The 26020-nt window shown below is 48.9% G+C and overlaps 1 protein-coding gene across 3 annotated transcripts in view; it reads left to right on the forward strand.

Annotated features, from left to right (window-relative positions):
• Nucleotides 1–26020, forward strand: part of LOC144727587 (uncharacterized) — a 41784-nt gene that overhangs the window by 12273 nt on the left and 3491 nt on the right. For all 3 annotated transcript variants that reach the window (XM_078606499.1, XM_078606497.1, XM_078606498.1), the window contains exons 3-9: nt 12335–12405; nt 13979–14124; nt 15542–15645; nt 18937–19052; nt 20115–20240; nt 22915–22990; nt 25555–25687. In XM_078606499.1, the coding sequence (XP_078462625.1) occupies nt 12335–12405; nt 13979–14124; nt 15542–15645; nt 18937–19052; nt 20115–20240; nt 22915–22990; nt 25555–25687 (772 nt within the window). The remainder of the gene's footprint in view (nt 1–12334; nt 12406–13978; nt 14125–15541; nt 15646–18936; nt 19053–20114; nt 20241–22914; nt 22991–25554; nt 25688–26020) is intronic.

A 26020-nucleotide genomic window follows, 5' to 3' on the forward strand; every position in this document is an offset into this window, starting at 1 on the left:
CACACCGGTGTGTTGGATGAGGCTCGTTGTAATTACTGGCGAAACGTTGTACTTGTGTTTGTAAATGTTGTGGCTTGACTCTCCAACACACCGGTTAGTGCTGTACTAGTGACGAATTGTCACGTTCTGTTTACGTGACAACCCTTACTCGTTAGCTGTGTCGGGTGATGGCGGGTTTTAGCAACACGTTTCTATGTTTACGCGATCTAACCCAAAAACCTCTTATGGATTACTGCCCTTCTCTGTCTGAATCTGAATTTGATTCTCATGGCGGTACCCCGGGGTATCATATAATACAAACTGGCCGAGGCAATTAAATATTTTATTTCTGGGACAATATTTTCCCCGAGGGTGTACTTCACGCCGCGACTGTGGTACCAATCAATCCGAAATCGGTGCTACTCTGCGATGTCGAAACGCAGCGAGGACGATTGCGTTCAAACCCTGAACGCTCGCGGTACGCATCGTAGCGGTGCATCGTGTACAGCTCATCGAGATGAGTCGATTGCCGTCATCGCCGACCATCAACAGCCTACAAATGACTGCATCAGGGACATTGTGCGAGAGCCAGGGTACTGTGGTACCCCGGGGTACCGCCATGAGGTTCATTTAATGAGTTGTCGTTAAGTTGGCACTGGCCTTCCTTGCCCATAAACCGGATTATGAGGTTGTGCTTGTTGTTTTCGTCAGCCGGATTTGCAAATTTAACAGGAAAAACAAGTGCTGGCGCTAAGGAATGTGAGCGTGAGACGGTCAAAAAGTCGTGATAACAGAGGGACAGTAGAGCGCACTGATGCATATTTATTATTTTGCTGTTTCCAGTTGACTTCATTATCCCAATGCAGAAAAATCACCCCTGAGTATGCCCACTTTTGTTAAGCCTTGGAGGCTAAGCAGCAGTGACCCTGGTTAGTACATGGATGCAATCTTGCCACGGCATACCAGGTGATGTAGAGTTACTCGACTAAACTTTTACTTACCAGGTAAAGCCCACTGAGTGATTGCCTCTTTCTCAGAGGCGACCTACCTAGCCACACGTAGTAGCTCATGGAAGTGGTGTACATCACATGTGGCAATTTATAGTAGCAGCAAAGTAATCTAAAAGCACGTTTTCTCAATGTGGAGGGAAAAACCGGAGGACTCGAAGAAAAATCTACCCGACCACAGAGGTGGGAGAGAGAACACGCAAATTCACGATATACAGACGTCCGCAAGGTTGGGATCAAACAAACGACCTCTTGCACACAACCTGGCGAGGGAGATAAAATCTCCCCGCCACTGAGATGTTAGGTGACATGGGCTGTGAGGCGCTTTAAAAAGCATTATTATTACCATGAGTATCTTCGTTTTATGATTTACTGTTTGATATATATTTGCATTGAATCACGTGGTGAGTATGAGTCTATCGGTCTGGGTGACTTGTTAAATATTGTTTTACTTAATTTGGTATTGTTAAATATGCATTTGATCCTTATGGCGGTACCCTGGGGAACCAAATAATACAAACTGGCCGAGGCAATTAAACATTTTATTTCTGGGACACTATCTTTTTCCAAGGGTGTACTTCACTCCGCGACTGGGCTACCAATAAATCCGAAATCCGTGCCACACTCCGATGTCCAAACGCAGCGAGGATGATTGCGCCGAAACCCTGAACGCTCGCGGTACGCAGCGTAGTGGTGCATCATCGTGTCCAGCTCGTCGAGACGAGTCGATTGCCGCATCGCCCACCATCAACAGACTAAGAATGACTGCATCACGGACATTGTGCGAGAGCCGGGGGACTATGATACCCCGGGGTACCGCCATAAGGTTAATTTGTGGACCTCCCGTCCAGTGTTGCACTGTGTTACGATGCGTTCTTGTACAACTGCAAATATTTTCTTGTGTTTATGCTGATCTCATGTTGCCCTTTACAGAGGCGCCACTTGGTTAAGTAGGGGTATTAAATTACAGTAACGCATTCACTTTAAAGAACCAAGTCAGGTTACGCTTGTCGCGCTCTTAATTACCAGCGTATCATTCTGAAAAACGTGTAAAATGTATTGCTGCTCGTACAATGTGCGGCGATTTTAGTCAATTATATTTCTAATTTCAAACTGTTAATAACAGCAAGGGGGCTTGGATATGAATTGAAGGGACGATTGCAAATGGTCATGAATCATGATGGACTGGCTTCCACGGGGCAAAATCAATCTGAGAGTACGTCCAACAAGGAGACTGACTAATGCTATTTGCTGGTGTGCATGTACTTGGTGGATTATCACATCGTGGGATTGTGAGGGATGGCAGTGGCTTTCAGGAGTTGTATCCAACAGTGGATTGACTAAGGTAGATAATAAGATTGCAATTTCGAATGTGCACACCGTTCCTTCCGATATTAGGAAGCCACTGGAGCGATGCAGTTTAAAATCTAAATTGAAAACGTATTTCTTTAGAACTGCTTTTTCTGTTTTGTTTGTTGTCCTTCCCCCACGCACCTCTGATTAGCAAGTCAGCGACGTACGGTGCGACAGAAATTCACCATGCGTACATAGGTAACTGTGCGACTCGCAGGCGTCGAGCCAAACTAAATGTCGCTCAAAAGCTCGGGCGAAAGAGGTGGTGGTGGCCTTTAAGCGTCTTTTAAAAGTCGGTGCAGATTGAACGCCGCTGCTGCCGAATGTGCAGCAGCAGCAGCAGCGGGACGATGACTGTGCACCGGACAACGGGGGCTGCCCGGCAGTGACAGTCGTGGTCCTTGATGTAGGGAGGAGGAGGAAGAGGAGGTAGTGTGTCACGCTGCTGTGGAGAGGTCTACCATGAGCTGTAGTAGTGCAGGGTGACGGGGAGCGAGAGATACGGGCGGGCAACGGAGGGCACTGTAGAAGCGCGGTGGCACAGGCAGCAGGCGGTTTTGTAGCTGACCCTGCTGGGGATGGTGGGAATCCAGTGGAGGTAGTGAAGGGAATCGAGCCGAGGCTGATGGTTTTTCAATGATGATGATGATTTTCCAAGATGTTGTGTGTCATGTTCAATGGAGTGTCTGTGCGCAAGTGCATTTGCAACAACCCGAGCTCGATTCCCGCTCACGGTCAACACCAGTGGCGATTATCTGAACCGGTCCTGGGTCTCCCCTAGGTCGACTCGGCCTCAAATGAGTACCTGGTGCGGTGTGTAAGCATCGCCACTGGGGAGACAAAGGCGGTCGGGTGTGGCGTTGGCCACCCCCACCCCCTTGTGTGCCTGTGCCGGCTTTCATAGGTGCTAGTCGCTAGCAGCACTTGCCCCAACGGTCTGTTGAAGGCTATACGGGATATCTTTGTCTTTGTCGAGCTATTTCAGGAAGTGTCCTGTGTGTGTGTGTGTCCACCTCGACGACAGGGACCTGCATGACGGGTCAAGTAACCGGATAAGTCGGAGGCGCTCATTAGCTGCTCAATCGCAACGCAGACGCACGGCAAAATACCGGCGCTGTCAGCAGATCCCAATCGGAGTACATTTGGCAGTGACGGTAAAAAAGAAACCCGCACGTTAAGCCACGCTCCACACGTACCCGAGTGGCCAACTGCGGCTTCCCTTCAGCTGACCGTCTCGACAAAGAACGAGATGGGAATTAAATGGTTAGGATAACGCGACTTTGAAAAAAATTAACGTTCGGTGCGATGCAACGGCGTTGTGTAAGAATTTGGTAGCAGGATGTCGAGTTTTGAATTCACGAACCCACAGGTGCGAGCGTTGTTCAAGGTTTCCTCGTTCCAACGTTGCCAGAGGCTTAAAAGTTGCGCACAATCAGTGAGATTGTGCGTCACCCCGCGCGCATGACCGTGCGATTACAACGGTCACGTCCCCGCACGGTAACGTTCACGAGCCAAGGTTCCATGCGACTTTACAATGAATCTAATCATTCAATTGGGCAGTGATAAAATCTGTATGGGAAGGAGGCAAATATTAAGATTCTCATTGGGCAGAGCCTTATTAAGTACAGTACACAGCCATCTACTGTGCTTTAATAAGATGTCCATTAAAGTCAAGGTGGTTGAGACGTTTCCTGTCCAAGTATTATGCAATAATATAACGTACAACGTTTGTCAGGCCAAAAAAATATACCCCCCCCCCTCTCTAGCACCTGATTAGTGCGGCTAAGATGCTTGCAGTATCGTATCCTGGTCACCTTGATGTTAGTCGGCCTCGCTGAGATACTAATCAGCAGTGAAGTTTTTATTTCGTAAATTGTCGTATATTATGGTGAACTTATTTTGCATCGTACGTAGGCAACCGTGCTAATCGGAGATATTGGTGGGAGGAATTGAAATATGTGTGGCCCTAAGTGACGCGGTTGTGGGTAACGTCTGGGTAACGACCGCCTCCAAAACGCGTGGCCGGTTTGGAAGAGTAGGTCAAATCGCGTCGAAAGGGGCTCTCTTCCAGCCAGCAGTGGCACGAGCAAGCAATTGCAAGCCTGTGCCTTCGCCTTCTTTTTTCAACCTTACGTAAGTGGCAAACCCCTATTGTGCAAAGCGTATTGTAAAAGAACTGTAAGTCAAATATATACCAACGCTGTGTAAATCCCAGATGAGGTTCGAGCCAGACTCCCAGGTGTGCCCCCTCGTATCTGTGGTTACACAACCCACCCAACACATTCGGACCAAGTCTCTCTGAGGGCAGGCAGGCAGGGGGGGGGGGTGGGGAATTTTGTGGAAGCCCTAAATACAGTAATCGTAAAAATTACAGCTGACGAGCACCTAACGAGCAGGCCCAATTGCCCTGCGCGTAATCGTGCTCCTATTCGCGGTGAGAATACTTGCTGTGCTGTAAAGTCAACGCAGAGAAGCCAATTATCGGGCACTCTTGCTCTTAAACCAACTGACCTATATCCTCCGCTTCGGTGAGAATGGCAGAATTGTTACACACCGCCCGTCATCACTTCTGCATCCACCGACGTCAAGGGGAAAGCGAACATGTGGCGGGCAAGACAACACCGCGGATGATTTACACCTATTTTGTCACATTCACAATGAACGGAACCCACTGCACGCCCAGCCCTTATCACCCCCCCTCCCCCTACTTTTCCGCAACAAATCATTGGAGTCCAGCGACGTTTGCTCTACCGACGGAGCACGCGTTTTTTTTCTTTCTGCCCTATACAATTTGAACAGATGTTAACTACTTCGCCTGGTATACAGGAGGTCGTGGGTTCAATCGCGAGCCTGACACCACCTGTATATTTGAAGTTCGCATGATCGCTCTCTCCCCGTGTTCACGTGGACTTTGCTACTGCTCCGGGTCCTCCGGGTTTTCCCTCCGCATTTAGAAAACACGCGATTAGCGTATTTGGCTCCTTAGAAATTTCCACTCGATACGCCACTTTGTTGAGCTATCAATTGTGGCGAGGTCGCTTCTGCTGTAAGGTAAGGATGGCTCGGTGGGCCTTACCTGGTAAAATAAAAAAAACATGTTTTAGTTTAGCCGCGTTAAGGTGACAAGTCGCCCCAAAGCAGCGACGCGATGCGCCTTCAGAGTTCTTCATGAGCCTCGATCCTCACTCGCACCACGGATATGACTTGGCTGTGGTTCCACGGGCTGAGGAGCCTGAAGGAGGCTGACGATTCGCCCAAGGGGATTCGCTGTCCCGAAATCCCAATGCGGGATTTATTGACTTTGTGGGACTTTCCCTGAATAAATATTAAATGTTAAATATGTGTGCGCATGCTGCACATGGCGTGTGGAGGCTCTCATTCAGCAGGGGATTGAGAAAATACATGGCTGCACCCAGATTAATTTGGTGTGGTTTCCGGGGTACATTTATTTAAAATATTTATTGAGGCGCAAACGACCACAACGCGGTTTCGGGAGTGCCGTAGAGTATTGCAAAACAACCTTCGATAAAAGTCACTAAAACGCACATATACGTAAGAAATTACAGTGCAATGTATAAATGACAGGCACATTGTATCTTTTAACAAAAATTGCTCAACAATGGCAATGAAGACACCTTCTATAAAAGAACCACACTTCCTTTTTCACAACGAGTTAAAACGTCTTACGAAATGAGAACGTTTTTAGTTTATTTCTACAAAGGGAGAGGCTCGGAGGTCAAGCGGAGTTCTAGGGGCAGCAGAGCGTTCCGCATCCGAGAAGCGAAAAGCCCCAAGCTCCAAATCGTTTTTTTATGTTTGAAACGTGGCCAACAGAGAGACACAAAGACAAAGACCTCAAGGCTGCAGTTTCTCAATCAAATCGCGAGGCCGTTGCAGATAGCGGTGCGCGCATTGTGAATTAAGCACCAATTTAAATTGTGCGTGGATCTTCATTGAGCATGACATCAAACCGTATCTGGTAAGGGTGGAGTATTTTTTAAAAACGCACCGTTGAGGAAGGGCAATGGGAGAAACGACTTCAATGATCCGTTTCCAAGTTATTGCTCAAGAATCTTGAGTTGTGCGGTTTGTGGCGGCTAAATGAAGGCGGTGGGGGGAGGGGGAGGGTCGTTGAAGGAGGAAACTTGAGCCAAGGAAGAGCTCCCTTTTTAGAACTCGGGCTGTGAGATTGATCGTTTAAAGCTCTGACCAAAGAGCATTCTTGGTTTGTTATTTGCATCATTGTGCTCTCATTGTTGTTGAAGAACGTGCGAGGTTTTTTTCCCCACTCCTCGGATGTGTGGGTGGAGGAAGCAAGTTAAACTAGGAACCCCCACCCATCTCACTCTCTCCACACCTCCCCACGTCCACCTATGCCCACTAAACCCCCCTCTTTGCTTGCGACATCGACACGGCCGCTCTCCACACAGGGGAGAGGAGGGCCCAGGCTTCTTCACACCAGCAGTGTGACTCCACCCACCCGCCGACCCCACTTAAATACTCCCGTGAAACACTCTCTCTTCTCCCATCATAATACATATCTACTCGTTGGCCTGTGGCCGCATCTGCGACCACTAAAGGTTTGCTGCCTGCTGCACGTATTTGACTCTATTCTTTATTACCTTAAGGCAATAGGGAAGTTAAACCTCCTTTTTAAGCCCTGCCTCCTACATGCCCGCCGATTATTCAATAGGCCCCACCCCTTATTAGTCCCCATTGTCTCTCCCTCTTTCGGCACCTTTCCTTTTTAGGTCCCGCCCCTTCTTATTTAGGCCCCACCTCTTGCTGCTTAGGCTCCGCCCTCCCCTCAGACACACGGTTGAAATGATTTTGGTAGTGGAGGTGAGGGAGAATGTGCTGCACAGAAGTCGCAGTTCAGAATCCGAATATTTATTCGTACTGGAGGAATCCAATGAGCCAGTAGTTGTGGATGGGGACAGCAGGGATAGGGTTGGGGTGGCTTAACAACGTGCAGCATCTCTCGTGGAACAGAAATATTATAATTTATCTTTTATCTCTATTTGTCCACAATCTCCTAATTCTTCTCATCTCACTACACCACCACCTACTTTTTGTTCAGTCAGTTCAGATGCATCGCGAGCATTGTCAACAAAAACACAGCAACAGCTGAACGTATATGCAAAGAGGCATGGGGAGATGCATGCTTGGAATGACACTGAGAGGCGGGAAGAGGAACACCTGAGTTAAGCAACTTATGCAAATTAGTGACATTGTATTGGTTGTTCTGAAAAGTAAGCGGGCTTGGCTCGAGAGTGTAGCTGGACAGATGTATTGCCGGCCAGTGGTTGAGATTTATGATGGAAATGCAGTGAAAGGACCGAACATGCCTGAGAAAATGTCCACAGTGGAGATTTAGCGATGAATTCGTAGTATGTGTAAAGTCACGTAGAAGGGAAATAATAAAATAATAAAAATAAAACACAATAAAATAGTGAGAATTATTTTATTATGTTTTATTTGTATTATTTTATTATTTCCCTTCTACGTGACTTTACCGAAAGAACCAAGAAGATGAATCCCTGCAGTCACGAAAGCTTTAAATCGAAATCCTAGTATGTGCTCAATGGATTTTTGCACGACAGGACCATGGGATGGCGACTGCTTGAGGGGGGGGGGGAGGTATTTGTCTAGCAGCGGAGAGATCACGGTGGTGATGATTATGGTGATGAAAGAAGAGCTCAAATAATGCGTGATTTTAAAATGTAATAATTGTGGGTTCTTCACGGGTACATTCTGTACTCCCCATGGACATGGAAAGAATATTCACCGAGGACTTGGCCAATACTGCCAACCACGACCAGTCTCTAAAGACATCTCAGGCTCCAGTGTGTTCTGAATCGAATATTGTCATTGCCACCAAACTATACCCTGACAAGCAAGTCAGATGATTACAGTGATTGATGGTTATGTCAGTTTAGCACGTGGCTTTCGCGACCAATATTATTCATAATCAACGTTTTTGGGTTAGATCGCATTATTTATAAATGTGTCGTAACCCTCCACCATCCGACACGGCCAATCAGCAAAAAAGTGTCAAGTTGACAAAAGACAAAATAGTTCACTGCTTTAGCCCACCGGTGTGTTGAAGCGTGAAACCACAACATTTATAATTTTTGAGTACGATGATGCTGGATGCAATTACCAGCGAAACGTCGTACTCAAAAAATATAAATGTTGTGGTTTCACGCTTCAACACACCGGTGGGCTAAAGCAGTGAACTATTTGTCTTTTGTCAACGTGACACTTTTTTGCTGATTGGCCGTGTCGGGTGGTGGAGAGTTACGACACATTTATAAATAACGCGATCTAACCCAAAAACGTTGATAATGAATGATGGTTATGTATTTATATCACTCCGGTTGATGTAAACGTTTCGCCCCCGACTCAGAAATTCGGTTAATTTCCACAACTCAGGCTCGTGGTCTGTTGAAATAATTAATTAAATAATATGCCTTGCGTAGTTTGCCTAAATGTTCCATCATTTCACATGACTTTCGCAAATAATATTTAATAGATCCTCGCACGCGTTATTCACCGCATGTATTCCGAGCCCGAGAATGGATATTACTCACTAAATAAGTCTGCCGTCGCATGCCTACTTGTCGGATTGACCGACACGGATGTATTCCATTTAAAATGTAGGAGGCTTTCGCGACCAATATCATCCATAATACAGGTGTTTTTGTTTGTTAGATCGCGTAAATAAATAAATGTGTCGTTATAACCCACCACCAACCGACAAGTGAACACAAATCTGGCTGTGGCCTGATGAAGCTGGTTGTAATTACTGGCGAAACGTCGTACTCGGATTGTAAATGTTGTGGCTTGGCTCTCCAACACACCGATGTGCTGTACTAGTGACGAATTGGCACGTTCTGTTTTACGTGACAAACCTTACTAATTGGCTGTGTTGGGTGATGGCGAGTTTAACGACACATATATTTACGCGATCTAACCCAAAACAAAAGCTGTATTATGGACGGATGTAGTTATTCGTTTGCGGTCGGGTATAACGCACTCTGTAATCCGCCAGTCTGCGCAGCCCTTGGGGTCAAATGGGTCATTACCATCTGGCAGGTGTTTGTTTTATACACACACTACACCATGGCGTGGCGTATGCAGCGTGGGATGTGTGCGCAAGGGGGTAGAGCGGAACGATCTCGCGGTGTGTGCGACCACGCTTTGAACCCGCCAAACGGAGTTCGAGTCCCAGCAACAGCCCACGTGACATCCTGGGACCCACTCTTTCGTTCGCCACGCTGCTCTGCGCAGCGTGGTGAAGTTGGACAAACGGCGGCTATCGCTGACGCGGCTCGGCGGAAAGGGGCCGTCACCCGGCTGTGGATTGACGAAGGAACCGGAATGTTTCTTGGCACGAAGCTCCTTTTGACTTTTTCAAATTAACGCTCGCATGCGAGAAGCATTCAGGGTCGTGTAAACCGACGCTCGGGAATTGCACCCCACACAACAGACGTGCGGTGCTGGAAACTGGAACGCGCCGGAGAGCGGCTTAAGGCACCGCAGCAGTCTTTGTGTTGCACGTCAGCCCACGAGCGTTGCCGCTTTACTGCGGGAAAGAAAAGGAACGGGGAAGCCCAGCGAACGCTGTCACGCACAAGCGTTTCGCGAGCGTTTGTCCACACCTCGGCGCGCGGAGATAAAAGCGGCACCTGTTCTCACGTAAGAACAAAGGGGGTGGCCCGTTGGTGGTGGTGGTGGTGGTGGTGCCGGCCTGCTGGGGGGGGGCGGGGGGGGTCCTAAGCAGTGTCATTACATTGGGGTCGGGGGGGGGGCGGTGGCCACCCACCCTTTCAGTTGATATACTGGCTGACTCCTGAGATGACTGAAGCGAGAAAGACAAGAGATGGGGACGTCGCTCGGTGGGGCAAATGTGAGCAGAAAGATAAGACGTGCAAGGAGATGGGCGAAGGGCGATACAGACGAGATAGAAGTGGAGCGAAATGAGAGAGGTTTGTGCAAGACACAGATTGTAGCAAGATGAGGGAAGAGCTGCAGACAAGATGATGTGGAATTGCAATCACTCGGGCAAGGTTTTTTACAGAAGATGGGCACTCGTAACAAGAAACCGGGACATATCGGCCTTTCTTTATTTAACCCGTGAGATGTTTCTATAACAGCAACGAGATCACATTCATCACTAGTATCGCATAATGTTTTGCCACTGTTGCAAAAGGCTTAGGTCAGTGGCTCTGTTGTTCAGAAGTCGAAGACACTCTCACGATGAGATTTCTGGAATCCGAATCCAGGATACCAGTCGTGATTAAACTGCGTTCGCTGAGCTGCACCGGCCAAATTCCTGGGATCCGAATCCAGGAATCCGCTCGTAATTAAACTGCGTTCTCGGGTGTCGCGTGTGCCGATGGGTCCTCAACCTGGCCGCAAATGACCGCAAAAAAAAAACAGATCGCATTGCATTCGGGTTCACACTTCTTCATTGGGCTCAACTCGCATTGAATTTCTTGTGAGAGTAGAAAAACAAACAACCCATCGCGTTTAATGTCGCGTGAAAAAAACATTGCCTTCTGCGGCGGAGTGGGTGGAAATGTGCCGCCGCCCGCCCCCCTCATGTGTACCAAACATCGCCTGAAGTTATTTTCAGACAGCAGTTCTACGATATCTCCTTCCGCAGACCTTTCTCTGACGTGGGTTAAGGCCCCGCTGCCCCCGTCCGCCCGCCCGTCCTTCCAGTTCCGTGAAAGTCAGAATGGGCTCGTTGTCTCCTGAAATGACGACGCCTTTGGGCGCAATTGGGGTTTAAAATTGGTGGGACGAGACAAACGGGGCCGCTGTGCAGCCCCCCCCCCCTCCTGGTCCACCCCGGGCTCGTGACCAGGGCTTTCCATGTTCGCGGCCGCCCTGTGGGTGGTTGTGTTGCGTTCGGGGTATGCGAACAGCCCCTCGCACACATCCTCATCGGGAATTCGGTCGGACTTTGTTGACCCCTATCTTATGTGTTGCCATTGTGAATCTGCGCCGTTTTAGAAAGAGCATGCTTTTAATAAAAAAAAAAAATCTATTCGTTGATACAGTGAAGGCTCTGTTGTCCAAGACCCCATGATCAAAGTCTCCGCGCAAATTCTCCAAACCCCCTTAATCGTTGCTGCAGAAAATCGCGTCGTCTGCGGACGGATTCTTTCTACTTTTCTTTATCTGCAGACTTGGAGGAACCATCCGGAAGTGACAACATTACTTGCATTCGCATCTATGAACGTATAATTCGCCCAGCAGCCTTGATGTGGAAGTGCTAAATTCATCCTCGGTTTAACACGTAGGCTTTCGCGACCAATATTATTCATAATCAACGTTTTTGGGTTTAGATCGCGTTATTTATAAATGTGTCGTAACCCTCCAATTGCCCGATGATGCTGGATGCAATTACCAGCGAAACGTCGTGCTACTCAAAAATTGTAAATGTTGTGGTTTCACGCTTCAACACACCGGTGGGCTAAAGTAGTGAACTATTTGTCTTTTGTCAACGTGACACTTTTTTGCTGATTGGCCGTGTCGGGTGGTGGAGGGTTACGACACATTTATAAATAACGCGATCTAAACCCAAAAACGTTGATTATGAATAAATTCATCCTGTTATCCGTGTCTTTGTGTGGATAACATTTGTAATCAAATCTATCCTATTATCTGCATGCTTACGCTGATACCTATGTGGATACCAGGAGTAATTTTCACGGAAACAAAGATCCGCCAATACACGAGTATCCACCACATTGCGGATGAGAAGAGTTTCACTGTGCCGGTGCCACAGAGCCGCGCGACGTCGTGTTTGTAACCTTGGATGTCTGTCGATTAGCCTCAACTCTCAGTGCGTGAAGGTACAGAAGTATTTACATGAGCGTGTGGATGGTGAGTGTATTGGGTTGACGTGTGTGTGTGTGTGTGGATGGTGAGTGTAGTGGGTTGACGTGTGCGTGTGTGTGTATGTCGGTGTCGCCCCGCAGTTACGACGCTGCTGTCGGACGGCGTGAGCCCGGACTCGTGCAACGAGGAGGGCCTCACCGCGCTGCACCAGGTGCCCAAGGGGGCCGCGACCCACGACCCGCGCCACTAGCGCAGATAAATAATATAGCGCACCCTGGGGATAGACACACACACACACACATCCTGTCGTAGTACGTCCTGTAAAAACAATTGAAAAGGTCACAGCGGGGTGTCACTCGTCACTTCTTTACACAGCCCTGAGCCAGTGGTGGAAATTCCACGTTCCCATGGGTGGGTGAGGTTTTTTTTTTACTTGACAACTGCTATTGACTCCCCCCCCCCCCCCCCCCCAAAAAAAAAAAAAAATTGGCACTCGGTCGGTTGAATCGATAGAAACGAGTTGCCCCCCTGACCAGAAATTGAATTCTCGCAAATCTTCTCATCGAGGGCAGTGCACTCTCGACCGCTGTCGCCACCCACCCAGCCACGGGTGAGTATATAACGCCGCGTGCAAAAGAACGCGTTGTGAAAGATGGAGCACGCCGTGGGGGCGTGGGAATTTGTACCTTTCGATGTGTGTTGTGGAAGAGAGGCCCCAACCTTGAAGACGGGGCATTTGAAACAAAACCGGCCACTAAACGCCTCCTTGTGTCTGCCGCGACAGCCTTAAGAGATGCTTGCTAACAACAACACTAGGCCCCAACAGTCTACTCAACTGAAGTGGGTTGCCTCGTCTGTGTGTACGCTGCTAATCTATGTATTAGCGGTCGTTGGGATAAGTGTGGGAACAGTGCGTTCATTGATCCATGCTCGCTGGCACGCGCCTAATTCCCGCTTGCCTGTCGTCCAAAATCAACCTCCCAATGTGAGTAACGTTGGCAGGATTTGATGCGCGAACCGAGCGAGCGCTTCGCTCGTCATCGCAGACGCACTCGCGTCCTCAATTCGTAAGCATGGCCATGAACTCCACTGGTTCCATAATATTGCAGTTGCATTTTTCAATAGATGTCACCTGTATTCACACCCACGTGGGGAACAACAAAATATAAACAGCTCATCGCTCTTCTAACGTGCAAGGGTGTTGATCTGGACAACGACATTCAAAATTAATACTTGGGGTCGTGGCTGTGACCACATCAACAAGAATCTGCCCGATTTCTTCAGGTCTCGGAAGCTAAGCAGCCTGGAGCCTGGACAGTTTGTCTTGTGCCTTGTCTTGTGGTTGTTGTTGTTTGACTTGCAACCCACTGGGATTTTTGCACACAGTGTTGGTGTACGGTGCTTTTTCTGCAATATTTTGCTGTCTTTTCTTGGATTTTCTGTTTGCACATAGTCACTTTAAGATGTTTTCTTGTTCATGTTTTTCCTTTTTTGTTTGTTTCACCCGATTCAAGAGCTGAATGGCTCACAGGGCTATACCTAATAAATGAACTTGAAAATAACTAATAAATGAACTTGAACAGTGTTTGGATTGGGCGACCGCTGAGCTTGAAGCTCGTGTAATACGCTGCCGTGGGGCTACGTTGTAGGCGACAAGAGGGCAGTATGGCAAAAGCATTTGCTGTACTGTACTGTGCTTCCACGTCTATGTGCCCTGCATTAAACCGCCCCTGTGCGCTGTGGTGTGCCCGTGCGTGTGCTGTGTGTGCGGTGGCGCCACGCAGGCGTGCCTGTGGGGCTGGGAGGACCTGGCCGGCTTGCTGCTGAGCCGCGGCGCTTCGGTAAACGCTCGTGACTCGGGGCTGTGGACGCCGCTGCACGCCGCGTGCGCGCAGGGGTTCACCGAGGTCGTGCGACTACTTGTGCCACGGTGAGCCGTGCCGGGAGGTGTGCGCGGTTTGAACAGTTTCTTTAGAATTGTCCCGTGAGCTGAGAAGCTCTTGAATCGGGTTTCATCAACAAAAAAAAACTGTCAAATTAAAAAGACAACGTTTGCAAGGGTTGTGGGAGGGCCACGAGAGAGATGGGAGCGGAGATGTGTGGGAGAGAGACGGGTGGGGAGGGGAGATCGCAGAGGGGAGATGCAGAGGGGAGACAGGAGAGGAGGGGGGGGAGATGTGCGGTAGAGGATAGGGAGAGGGGGAGAGTTGTACCGAGGGGTTCGGGTCAGGAGCGCGTTGCCACGGTTTGGAAATTGGGCATTTCCTGCAAGCGAATGGTCCCCGCTGGTTATTAGTGAGATTACAGAGAGTGTTCGTGAGGCTCACCCGCCGTACTTTGTCACGGACAAGAGGAGTTCTACAACTGCTGGCCATTGGCTCAGTAGCGAGCCTGCTGTTAGTGCGCTATTGCGTGTTTAAAAGGCTTTCGCCGTCGGAATTATCAGCATCTGTTGCCTTGCCGAAGAAAGACAAACGCCGACTTAAAAATACCGTGATTTTCCCAAACCTTTTTTGGTTGTCTCCGAGCCATATCTGCAAATATTGAGGGTGTCTAGATGCCCATGGCAGCTGTAGTTTCCCTGCTCCGGGTTCAGGGGCTCATCACATGATCATCAAGCCCTGTTCACGCCCGATTTCCGTCATGTAATTTGATAACGATGTGTACTTTTGTACCTGTAAACAGTCCTTGGCATGGCTTGGATAATTTTACAGTAAAAATGGTTGCCAGGAGTGATCAGAAGCTTGTTTCCAGGCACAGAAGTGATTTAGAAAATCATCAACACGGTAATGTTTCCGCTTGGTACATGTACCATTCTTTTTGTTCATCCACTGCTGGATTAGGGCCTTCCCATGGCGCGCAGGTAATGGGGTTTATTTAATTATACTTTACGACGCTGGTCAGTGTGGGTTGGTAGAAGCGAGGAGCATAGAAGCACAGTACAACAATGGTGTTGCTGACTTGCCCTCCGCTGACCGCCCATGAGGCACATGCCCCCTGCGGCAGCTCTCTGAGCTTTGATGATGTAGATCGCGACAACCCCAATCAGCCGATTTGGAAAGAAAAAAGTATGGTGTTTTTTTTACGTAGAGCGAGGAAGACCTAACGGAGAATGGCTTCACAACGACATTAGAGGTTGGTGCCAGAAGCATGTGGCACTACTTGGGAGCATATTGGCACAAGACAGAGGAAAGTGAGGAAAAAGTACAAAATGTGCAGCAGACACCTACGGCTCTGTGTCCACGGATCGTGATGATGATAATAGAGACGAACGGAGGGTGTGTTTATTTATTATCATTTATTTGCTTACGGCTTTGCGCGCCGCGTGTCTCTCGCCGTGCTATCAGGGGCGCGGACCTCCTGGCGCTCAGCGAGGACGGGGAGACTCCGTTCGACGTGTGCGACGACCACGAGACGATCGCCTACCTGGAGGGCGAGATGCGGCACCGAGGTGAGAGACGGCCGCCCCTCACCTCATCTCCTCCGGACGCCCCCACTCCCCGCTTGCAAAGACGATGGGTACCCCCCCCCCCCCTCGTCATTGTTCTGTTCGCCCCATTTTTATCAGCGTGCCGCTAATTCGACCGAGGCCTTACCGAGCGAGGCCTTGCCACCTCCACAGCGGGCGTGTTGTAGCTAAGTTCGCTAAGTTGTCCGTTGCAGCGTGGTGAGAAAATGCACCGGCCTTTTTTTGGACGAAGACGCACCACTCGGCAAACCTAAGCACTTTGCAAGCCGCCTGCTTTTTTTGCAAGTGGAGTTTTTGTTGTTCTTTTTTGTTCATTCGCTGACCAAAAGGCCAAACATTCTTAGTGGCCTGCAACAAAGAGCCCTATTGAAGGTGCAACAGATAAGATAGAGCACGTTTTTCTTGGATCGAGCAAAGCTTTTACGAGAACTTTCTGATAAGAGGATGGTTGGGAGGGCATTCCAAAGTCGAGCAGTACCGGGGAAAGAAGCAGCAAGAGGTGTGTGTGTGTGTGATGGTGGGTGAGCGGTGCGAGTAGGTGAGTTGTTGGGTGAGTGGGTAGTCGGGTGAGTTTATTTGCTGCGGCCTGCGGGGTTGGTGGTTGAACGCAGCGTGGATGAGACGAAACAGTCTCTTGTTAGCATGGGTGGAAGAATCAATGAGTAAAGTTCACGGGCACAGTAACCATGGTAGCAGAGATATTATTGATGGAAGAGTAGATGTTCTGTTTGCCGCATTATCGGTAGCTGTGTGGAAACTATGCACTGCTTATGAGCCACTTGTCTGTTTATATATTCGTACAATAGTTACCCTATATCCATTTAACGTTTCTGTAATCGTGCTACGATCCTTCTCAACATAAATCTGCCCGAGCGAACTTTTTGCACTGCGGGGAAACTTATTTGACGTCGATTTAAATCTTCGCAATGTTTTCGAATTCTTACTGCGACAGCTGTTTTTTTCTTTCGGAACCGATTCCTATTCGCTTTGTGCCCGTCCTTTATTTGTATTTGATTTTGTTTTGCTTTCGTCGTTTGGGTGACCCCGAGTTCACTCTTTGTAAATGAGACTCGTCCCTGTGCTTGTCTCCTCGCACCTGGGCAAAACAAAACAAACTCGAGAACTTGAAGGCTGAAACACGAGGCTCCCATCGCTTCGAAACTGGCCACATCTTGCAAGCGGAGTTGTTCGCTTTGCCCTATTATAGGCAACACCGTTGAACTGATTCACCCGCTGATAAATAAATAATAAACACAATCCCTTCTGGAGCTTGAACGAAACTCAACAATGCGGCAGGGCTGGAAATATTTTACAACCGTGGCTGGTAATGGAACAGGCGCCTTATTAGGGATTACGTCTCGTGCTTTTGAATGCGACGCATTGTTTTTCCGCTTGTGGTTCACGTAATTGGCATCGAGTGCCTCGCGACACATGCATGAGTGTGCTTTGTGTTTCTTGGACGGTCACATTGAGACCTGTGATGGGGATTTGTTCATTCGTAAATTAACTTTTGACGATGGAGGTGTTTCACGATTGGTGAGGATTCCAATTGGTGAAGGTTTTGTATGCATTTAACAATTCACAATTCAACCCCCCCACCACTGTGATTCAATGCATTTGTTGCGGTTCAGGGTCACGATTAAATTCAAGAGTAAATTGTTGCAATTGTGGGAATCTCTAGTGGCTACAGGGTTTATGGCCAGAGGGTGTCGCACCTCCGATTAGCACGGTTGGCTATGTGCGGTGCGAAAGAAGTTCAACATCCATACGTACGTGAATCGGTCACGTACAGCATGTCCCCATCAACGTCAGTCGTGGTCTCTCCACAGCTGGATGAAGGCCCAAAAGAGCCGTCCCCATTCCTCACGATCACGTGATACAAATATCCACCTAGCTCCCGCAAACGAGCCGATGTCATCGCTCCGTCTCCTCGGTTGATGGCCTCTCCTTTGGGAACATAGGATCGAAGTGAATTGAAAATAATCAATTTGCAAGGGCACAATTCAATGTTTGTATCATTAGCATAATATTACTCGTCATAATAATTGTAAGCCTGGCAATTATATGGTCGTATTGTCTACGAACAGTAGAGTGAACCCAATGAAAAGCCCCATCATGATCATTAATGTTATAATTACTGTGATAAGCCAACGTTTCTCAAGAAAGGAAAATATTTCTGAAAGATAAGCCGATAATCATTTATAAAGCAGCGCCTGTTACTTATTTCCCGTTGTTAAGTATTTTTGGTCCATACTTAAAAACGTCTGCCAATAAAGCCCTTGGATTTATATTTGTAGTTGGACAGTACGAGCTGGTTGCATTTAATTGGTTTATATATATACATAAAGGTTTCATTCATAACCAGGTAAAAGCTCACGTTATTTCTTTTTTATGTTTTTAAAATGTTTTCCCCAAGTTACTCCCATCAAGCTGTTATTGGCATCACGTCACAATACGATGAATCCGTTCGGAAATCTCACAGAGCACCACTCACAGAATAATCTGAGAAAATCCATGGAGTGGAATTTTTCTCCGTTTAACTTTATGTGGCGTGCTTTCACACGCAGTCTGCTGCGAGATTGTAGCGAGATTGAGATTGTCAAACCCAGATTTTTTTTTATTCTCAGAGTTTAGATTTAGCCAAAGTGAGTTTAAAGACCACGTTAAAATGTTAAACTAAATCTGAATAAACGCTTAAAATAATCTAGCACTGCTGAGACGATCCTGGGTTTGAAGCCGGGCCGCCGATGATTAATAGACCAGATTCACAACTGCAGTGAGCAGGTGGTCTCATCCTGGTCTCATCCTGGTCTCCAAAAGAAACGTAACAATAAATTATATATTTGTTCACATAATTTAGCTAACTTCCTGCTCTAAAAATTGTAAATTATAATATTGGTTTGACTGTCATGCGATGATCATCTTTATGGCAGGGTGTGTTGTCAGATCACTTGAAGAGATCTCGGCAGTAGCTCCGTGATGTAACATCGTAAGTGCCATTCTCTAGCATGGAGCCGTGTGAATTATTCATCTTGCGACACAACACACATTTCACTGGAACTGTTGAATTTAACTGCGGGAAACGAAACACATTTTATTTTCAAAAACCAGACCTGATCATTTGCGATATTTCGACGTGTTGAGCGTCATTTAACAGTTTCACGTGGCCGTCGTACAATATACGACGACGGGCAAGGTGGTTTTGCTGCGGCTTAGGCGAGAACCCCTGCCGACTCTCTGCGTGTGCTTGCGTGACCTGCGCCCTGTGCGTAGGCCTCACCGAAGAGGTGGTGGAAGACGCCCGGAAAGCCACGGAGGACTCCTTCATCGGCGAGATGACGCAGAGCGTCGCCGACCTCAACGCGCCCGACGACCACGGCGTGGTGGTGGTAAAGCAGCCCGCACCGCAGCAGCCCTCGGCAGCAAAACACCACCGGCGGCGCGACGCGTCGCACGGATTTATTGCCCCCACACCGCGTGATCAGCTCGCAATGTGTACGGTAGAAGCCAGATCGCGGTGGCTTGCGAAGACTGGCGATGAGAAACGCTTCCTCTATGCCAGCGGTGGCCAGCCTGTAACAGACCATGGGCCGAAAAGTAGCAATGAGTTCTGCAAAGTGCCACGTGTGTATATATATATAAACAGTTTTTGGCACAGCACGGGAGACATTCATTATTCTCTGCTACGACTGTGATAGTGCGCCCTACGTGTTACGCCCCTTCGATAGAGCCGCGCGTGGGTGGATTAAAGAGTCGCATGCGGCTCGGGAGATGCCAGTTGGCCACCGTTGCTCTACGTGCTTTGTTGTAACCAGTGGGCAAGTGACGATTCGTTGACCCCGTGCGACTCGGTGAAGTGCCACAATTTGGTATTATTTTTATTCGTTTGTACCTATCAACGTGATTTTACCGAAAGACCGAAAGAATCGGGTAAAACCTATTATTATTTTTCATTACATTCCGACTAAATGGATATAAATACTATAATTACCACTATTATCAATTCGCCTGTTTTTCAAAGTGGCTAAAACCAATTCTATTGTTCTGGCTACAATAGCAAATTCTTTTTTTCATCAATCCAGAAAAGCCATGCTGGGTTTGGAATTGTTTTTCCACTTGTGTTCTGCTGCGGCATTTTTGGGCAATTTCTCATCGAATATTGGTGCACGTGTAAGCGGAGAAAACCCCACGATTTTTTAAGATAACGACCCATCACGACTCCCGATCTACGTTTGAAGTGAACCTCGCACCAACCTCTGCGGCACACCTGGACGCATTCGTGCGAAACCCGCCCGGACGATCATCGCCTCCGCTAATAGCGGTGAATAATGATGCTGATCTGCACTGCCGTCAGCTGCAAGTGCAGACTTCTGACTTTGCTCAGCCGCACTCTTCTAACCCTCGCCGTCTGCCCCCACCCCTCACGCCCCCGGCACTCGCTCCCCCATCAGCTGCACATGGCGGTGGCGCACGGCTATGAACGTGCTGTGCGGGTGCTGCTGGAGGTCGGGGCACGCTCGGACGTACCGGACGCAGACGGATGGACGCCCCTGCACGCGGCTGCCTATTGGGGCCAGGTCAGGGCGCAACACCGAAAACAATGACACCAGCGCCAATAATAACGACAGCAACAACGCTAATTTATTTACGAATCCAGGAAAGGCCTCGCTGAGCAACGCAGACAACAACAACAACAACGGTGAAATTATATACCCAGAAAAACCTTGCTAATTGCTAGAAGTTTCGCCAATTCATTTTTAAATAAGTGTGTGCTGCATGTGCGGGGAAACGGAGGTGCCCAGAGAATACATCCACGGAGAGGGGCTGAACAGCTCAAAGGTGCGCAGACAGAATCTTGAGCCCACTTTTGCCGCACTGCCATGTCCCGAACGCCTCTCATCCTGGCAGGTGTTAGGAATTTTAACAAATCTGAGTGGCGCACCAAACCCTTGCCTCCACAAGCGCCGGACTTCTGGCGTGCGACACGATTCGTTTTGCGCAGCCTTGGCCATGACGCTTGGGTCGGGGTTAAAGAGTCCTCCTGCCTAGGAGGTTTGTCCGATTCCCTTGTTCGGTGTTTTTTCACGCGAGAGAGGAACCCGCGTGGCCACAGAAGAAATCCGCGAGTGCGAGGAAAGAAGCCTCAAATCGCGAATAATAATAATGATGCCGTCCGTGGGAGCTGCTCAAATGGGGGGGGGGGGGAATTTGCTCGGAGCCCCGATGTCATTATCGCAATTTGGATGTAATTGCAGAAAAATGTTCTCAGAATCAAATTAGAACGAGAAGAAAATGTTCCAAAGAGCAAAATTACAATTAGCAGAGAATAACATTCTGTGTAATGATGTCACGTGTATGTACATATGCAGCCCCGTGTCGGCCAACTGCTACACGAATCAAGAGTCTCCCCCACACCTGACGGGTTGTGGGGGGCTGTTTGACCGCGGTGACCATGCGGGGGGGTCAGCGCGGTTGGGTGATGGGAGACGGTGGGGTGGTGGCGGGAGTTGTGGGGTGTGGGTGGGAGGGGTCAGTGGTGGGGGGGGGGGTGCGAGCCGTGGTCGGGAATCGAATTTGGGGTCGTCAGATTCACAGCGCAGCACGCCCACCGCTGTGCCCCCCACCGATCCACCCCAGTGACATCCGCGTTCACCTCCGCCAAGGGGGTCGACAACGAGCGTCTACGTTCGCTTAAGAAAGTTGTTGACTGTCGGGGTCCCTAGTCGCGCAGCTCTTGCCTCCCGTGTGCATCTGGGTGCCTGTGCGTCACGAGCACGGTGGTTGCCTCCCGTTTCACCAGCGCAGCGCAGACCCGTTCCAGTCGGCTGTGTTCTTGACCCATTGTGGCTATTTTGGAAGTGTTTAAAGCGCCTTGTTACGAGCCCAAACGCGCTGCCTTGCCCGCATGCCTTCACGTCAACCCCCTCTCGTGCGGCCGTTAATCTCTCATTATTGTGCCCAGTTGACAAAAAATTACACTCCTCTCAAAGCGTGCCACGTGCTGGTTTAGTTGTTTTCAACACCATTGCACATTTAATATTTCTATCTATATATATAAAAAACCCTTTTTTCGTGGGACATACGCAGGCCAGATGCATTTAGACAGTGTCCTTTTAGCGTTGAGGGGGCGTGTTTTATCTTGAGTATATAGTTTTGATCCATTTATAGATACTCCACTGATTTCCAATGGATCCTCTTTGGAAATCACACCGGCTATGTGGTTCAAAGTGTGACAGCAGTGTAAAACCACGTAATGAATTCAGATTGGTGGGGAGCCGTGTAGAGGCTTTGCCATAAAATGTTGAGTTCCCTATCATGTCTGTCTCTTCATTTAGTGGGGTAACCATACAATCGATTACCCTCTATGTATTGACTTATTTACATCGTCATGTTATCCTTGAACTATGCTGGGTACAGGACTTTTAATGTGTCTCCCAGTCGCTCCTTCAGGGCACTTGAATTCATTATCTCGTAGTCAGAGCTCATTCTGACCTCAGAAAACAGGAGTCTGTGGTATCGATCGTAACCTGCATAACAAGCTGGGGGGATCTTTCATCTCGCTGATTAAAGATTATCATCAAAGTTGATGACGGCATCATCATCACCGCTAGAGGGCAGTGCACGTGGCAGAGGGCATAGACTTCTGAGGTCGAATATCACTCGTATGCAATGCGTCAACTTAATGAGATTGACAGTGACCGGGTGATGGAGGGTTAACCCGATTGAGGCTTCAGTTCACTCATAAAATAATAATAAAAATAATATATAAAAATAAAATTTATTTTATTATTTCTCTTCTACGTGACTTTACCGAAAGAACCAAGAATATGAATCCCTGCAGTCACGAAAGCTTTAAATCAAAATACAAACGATGGTAGTTTAGTTGATTTTTTTTAAATCACCCTATCGACAGGCCAGGCTCCTACTACCTTGTGACTTGCTACAGTGCTCACTATTGGTTGCCTGCTCTGGGGAAGACCTATTCAGCACAGCGCTCGAGTTGTTGGCGGGGGGGGGGGGGGCGTGCGTCAGAATGTTCCGCTCGGTGTAATCGAGCGAAACCGTCATCGGCGAACCTGTCAAGTCGTGACGCAACCGACAGCAGCTCGGTCCACGGGTCTGCTGCCCGGGTTCACGTGTGGCCGTGTAACCGCCAGCAGGAACGTCCTCGCTGAGCCAAAGTTCAACGGAGTTTTGGTGGTGGTGGTGGTGATGGATCTTTATACATACATCAAACATTTTATCTTTCAGGAAAACATCGCAGAAATCCTGGTGGCGTACGGGGCGCGGCTCGACACGGCGAATAAGCACGGGCAGACGCCTGTCGGTGAGTTGCTCGAAGAACTCCGGTGACGCGAGCGGCCGACCGTGTGGACCGGGAAAACAGTCGCATCGTGGCCACTGGAGGCCCCAGATGTTGTGGCCGTGATGATGCCACTTCTACGAGGGAGAGGAGGGAGAGAAAAAAACTCCCGTCGTTCGTCAATGATGCTGTCGCCGTAAAAAGTATAGAGTAGGCAACGTTTTTGGCAACGGACCTTCTTCATAGCACGTAGAGAGGCATTTTGGGTAGAGATAGAGCGGAGTGTATGGATGCATGTTGAGATTATTTTCAACCGTACGTATCCAACCGTGCTAATCGGAGGTGCGGAGGAAAGACAACAAACTAAACACAAAAAAGCAGTTCTAATGAAATGAGTTTTCAATCTAGATTTAAAAGTGCATAGCTCCATTGGCTTCCTAATATTGGAAGAGCATTCCAGACGGCCGCAGAAGCGCATCTGAAAGCGTGCGATGCATCGCGTTGCACCGATTTATGATCAATGCCGACATTCAGTCTGCTTGCACTGACTCGTGCATGTGGGAATCGTCTGTGTTTTTAGTTTATACTACGTATATTGCAAGTTATAAGCTCCTGTTATATTTAGGTTCACGGAGTGAATGCAACTGGCACAAATGAGATATTAAGCATTAAAAGCAACGGTAAATCGGAGTTTTTGCGGAGGACGAACACGCGCAAAGACAATGGGGGCAACACTCAAATTCGTCACACGTGTAATTTATTCCCAAAAACCTGCTTGCTGTAATGCCACCCAATCATCTTAAGGGATGGCAGCCAAAGCATCGGTACATTCTATACATTCCTTCCCCTGACGTTTGACGTGGAATCGGGCGGCCGGCTTCGCGCGCTGCGTTGGGCAAACACTCGTGTGTGTCGTTAAACATTGCGGCATGTGACAAGCGCTGAGCACACACGACGCTGCTCAGAGGCGGCGGGCGGTGGCCGTGCCGGGCTGAGTCACCTTCAGCCACGGAGGGCCGGACGGCGAGGATTGAACTTTTTTTTACGGCTGCGCAGGTTTAACGCGTTCAAACGGACGGGGCCAGGAACTTGCTTTCAACCTCGCCGTGATCGACGGCACAAACGCACGGACGCTTCGTTGCAAAATCCCTCTTTCACAAGGCCGGCAAAATTTGAAACACGCCCTGGTAACGCCTTTCACCTGTTGGGGTGTGTAATTGACAGCAGCCTTCTTGGCAGCGACCAGCAGCCATCCACGACATTTGGTCTATCCACTGGTGGGTTGAGGGGGCCCTCCCCCGCGTCGTGAGGATCGCCCGGGTTATTCGACCGTCCTACGCCACGCTGGCCGACGCGGGTTGATGAAGGCAGAGTACAACAGTGGATTTTGCCGCAACTGACCTCTCCTCTGCCAACATCGAAGCCCCACAAGAGGTTGCAATGCCAGTTGTGTGCGTAGTGGCCACCCCCGTCCAAGCACTACCCAGGCTCAAACCTGCTTAGCTTCCGAGATTTGAGGGGTTTGTTGTTCGAGGGAGACCTCTGTCAGAATAATTGCTGTCCAATCATCGTAATAGTATAATTACAGGAGTGAAACAACGCAGTAAAATTAAATACATCATGAAAAACATGAACATTAAAGAGGTACAAGGTCAAACTTAATTGCAATACAAGAACGAGTATTAGATTAAAATGGTGCAAGGAATTAATAAAAAATATTAGACTGACAGAAAAGCAGTGCTTTTAAAGGGGCAGTAAAGCAACGAGAGTTACCTGGCGGGCAATGTTTGTGGAATTGGAGTGTTATCCCCTCACTTGATGGGGTATTTTTCTCTGACGCTTCCAGTTTGATGGGCACGAAACATTACGCAAGAAAAAAAACCAGCGGCCATATATCTTGGAACAGGACTCTCCTGGTCAGGCAAGGCCTCTCAGAGGTCTCCAGAGGCTTGAGGCTGGGAGGGCCCAGGGCGGTTGCCAAATGGGACCCCCTAATTAATTAGCGACAAAAAGAAAATGGCCTCCTTGGGGGAACCTCTTTTGTGTGAGGCCCGGGCGAAAATTGCCCCTTTTTCCTACACCATAATTGAGCAAACTTGGATAAGTCTTGTAGACTATGGGATAGTTTTTCCCCTTAAGGAAATTGGCCACAGGATATGATGGGAGATCAAAAGTGACTACATGAGACCGCTGAGTATCGTGGGAAGCCACATAATGCCATGATAGGCCACCGGACGTCATCACTAACTGTGGCAGGCCGCTGCAGGTGACAGGAGATTGTGGGAGGTCACAATGTTTGGAGACTTTGGGAAGTGACAGGAAGGCACGGGGAGAGGCTCTTGAGAGGCCGTAGGAAAGAGTGGCAAGTCACAGCAGGTCACGACGGGAGATTGGGAGGTCACGGGAGAGGCCACTAGAGCCTGTGGAAGGCCGGTGGTTACAGGAAACGGCAGTGGCCACTGGAGGCCACGCGGAGACCGCAGGAGGTTACGGCAAGCCACGCAAGGCCTTCAAGGTGGGAGCCCGTGCCTCTGTTCGTTCACAAGCGGGGGCTGATGTTTTCACCCCCCCCCCCCCCCCCCCTGCAGAGCTGTGCGAGGACGTGGAGATGCGCGCGCGACTCGCGCGGCTCAAGGAGCGCGCCGAGCGGGGGCTGCTGGACGTGCGCAACCGCCGGGGGTTCCTGCCGCTCCACCGTAGCAGCCTGCGCGGCAGCAAGAGGTTGTGTGCTTCCCTACTCCAGTCCTTCACTCGCTCATTCCCCTCGCCTTGCGTGACACCGAGAGGTTGATGCTTCCCTAGCCCATTACTTCACTCATTCATTCACTCACTCATTCCTTTTGTCTTGCATGCTACCAAGAGGTTGAAGTTTCCCCAGTCCATTCCTTCACTCATTCATTCAATCACTCATTCCCTTTGTCTTTCATGCCACCGAGAGGCTGGCGCTTCACCAGTCCATTCATTGACTCGCTCATTCATTCACTCGTTCCCTTATCTTGCGCGGCAGCAAGATGTGCATTTTGTAAAACAAAAATACCATTACGTTTGGCCGCA

The sequence above is a fragment of the Lampetra planeri genome, chromosome 26, assembly GCF_965212315.1.
Source record: "Lampetra planeri chromosome 26, kcLamPlan1.2.h2, whole genome shotgun sequence".
NCBI lineage: Eukaryota > Metazoa > Chordata > Hyperoartia > Petromyzontiformes > Petromyzontidae > Lampetra > Lampetra planeri.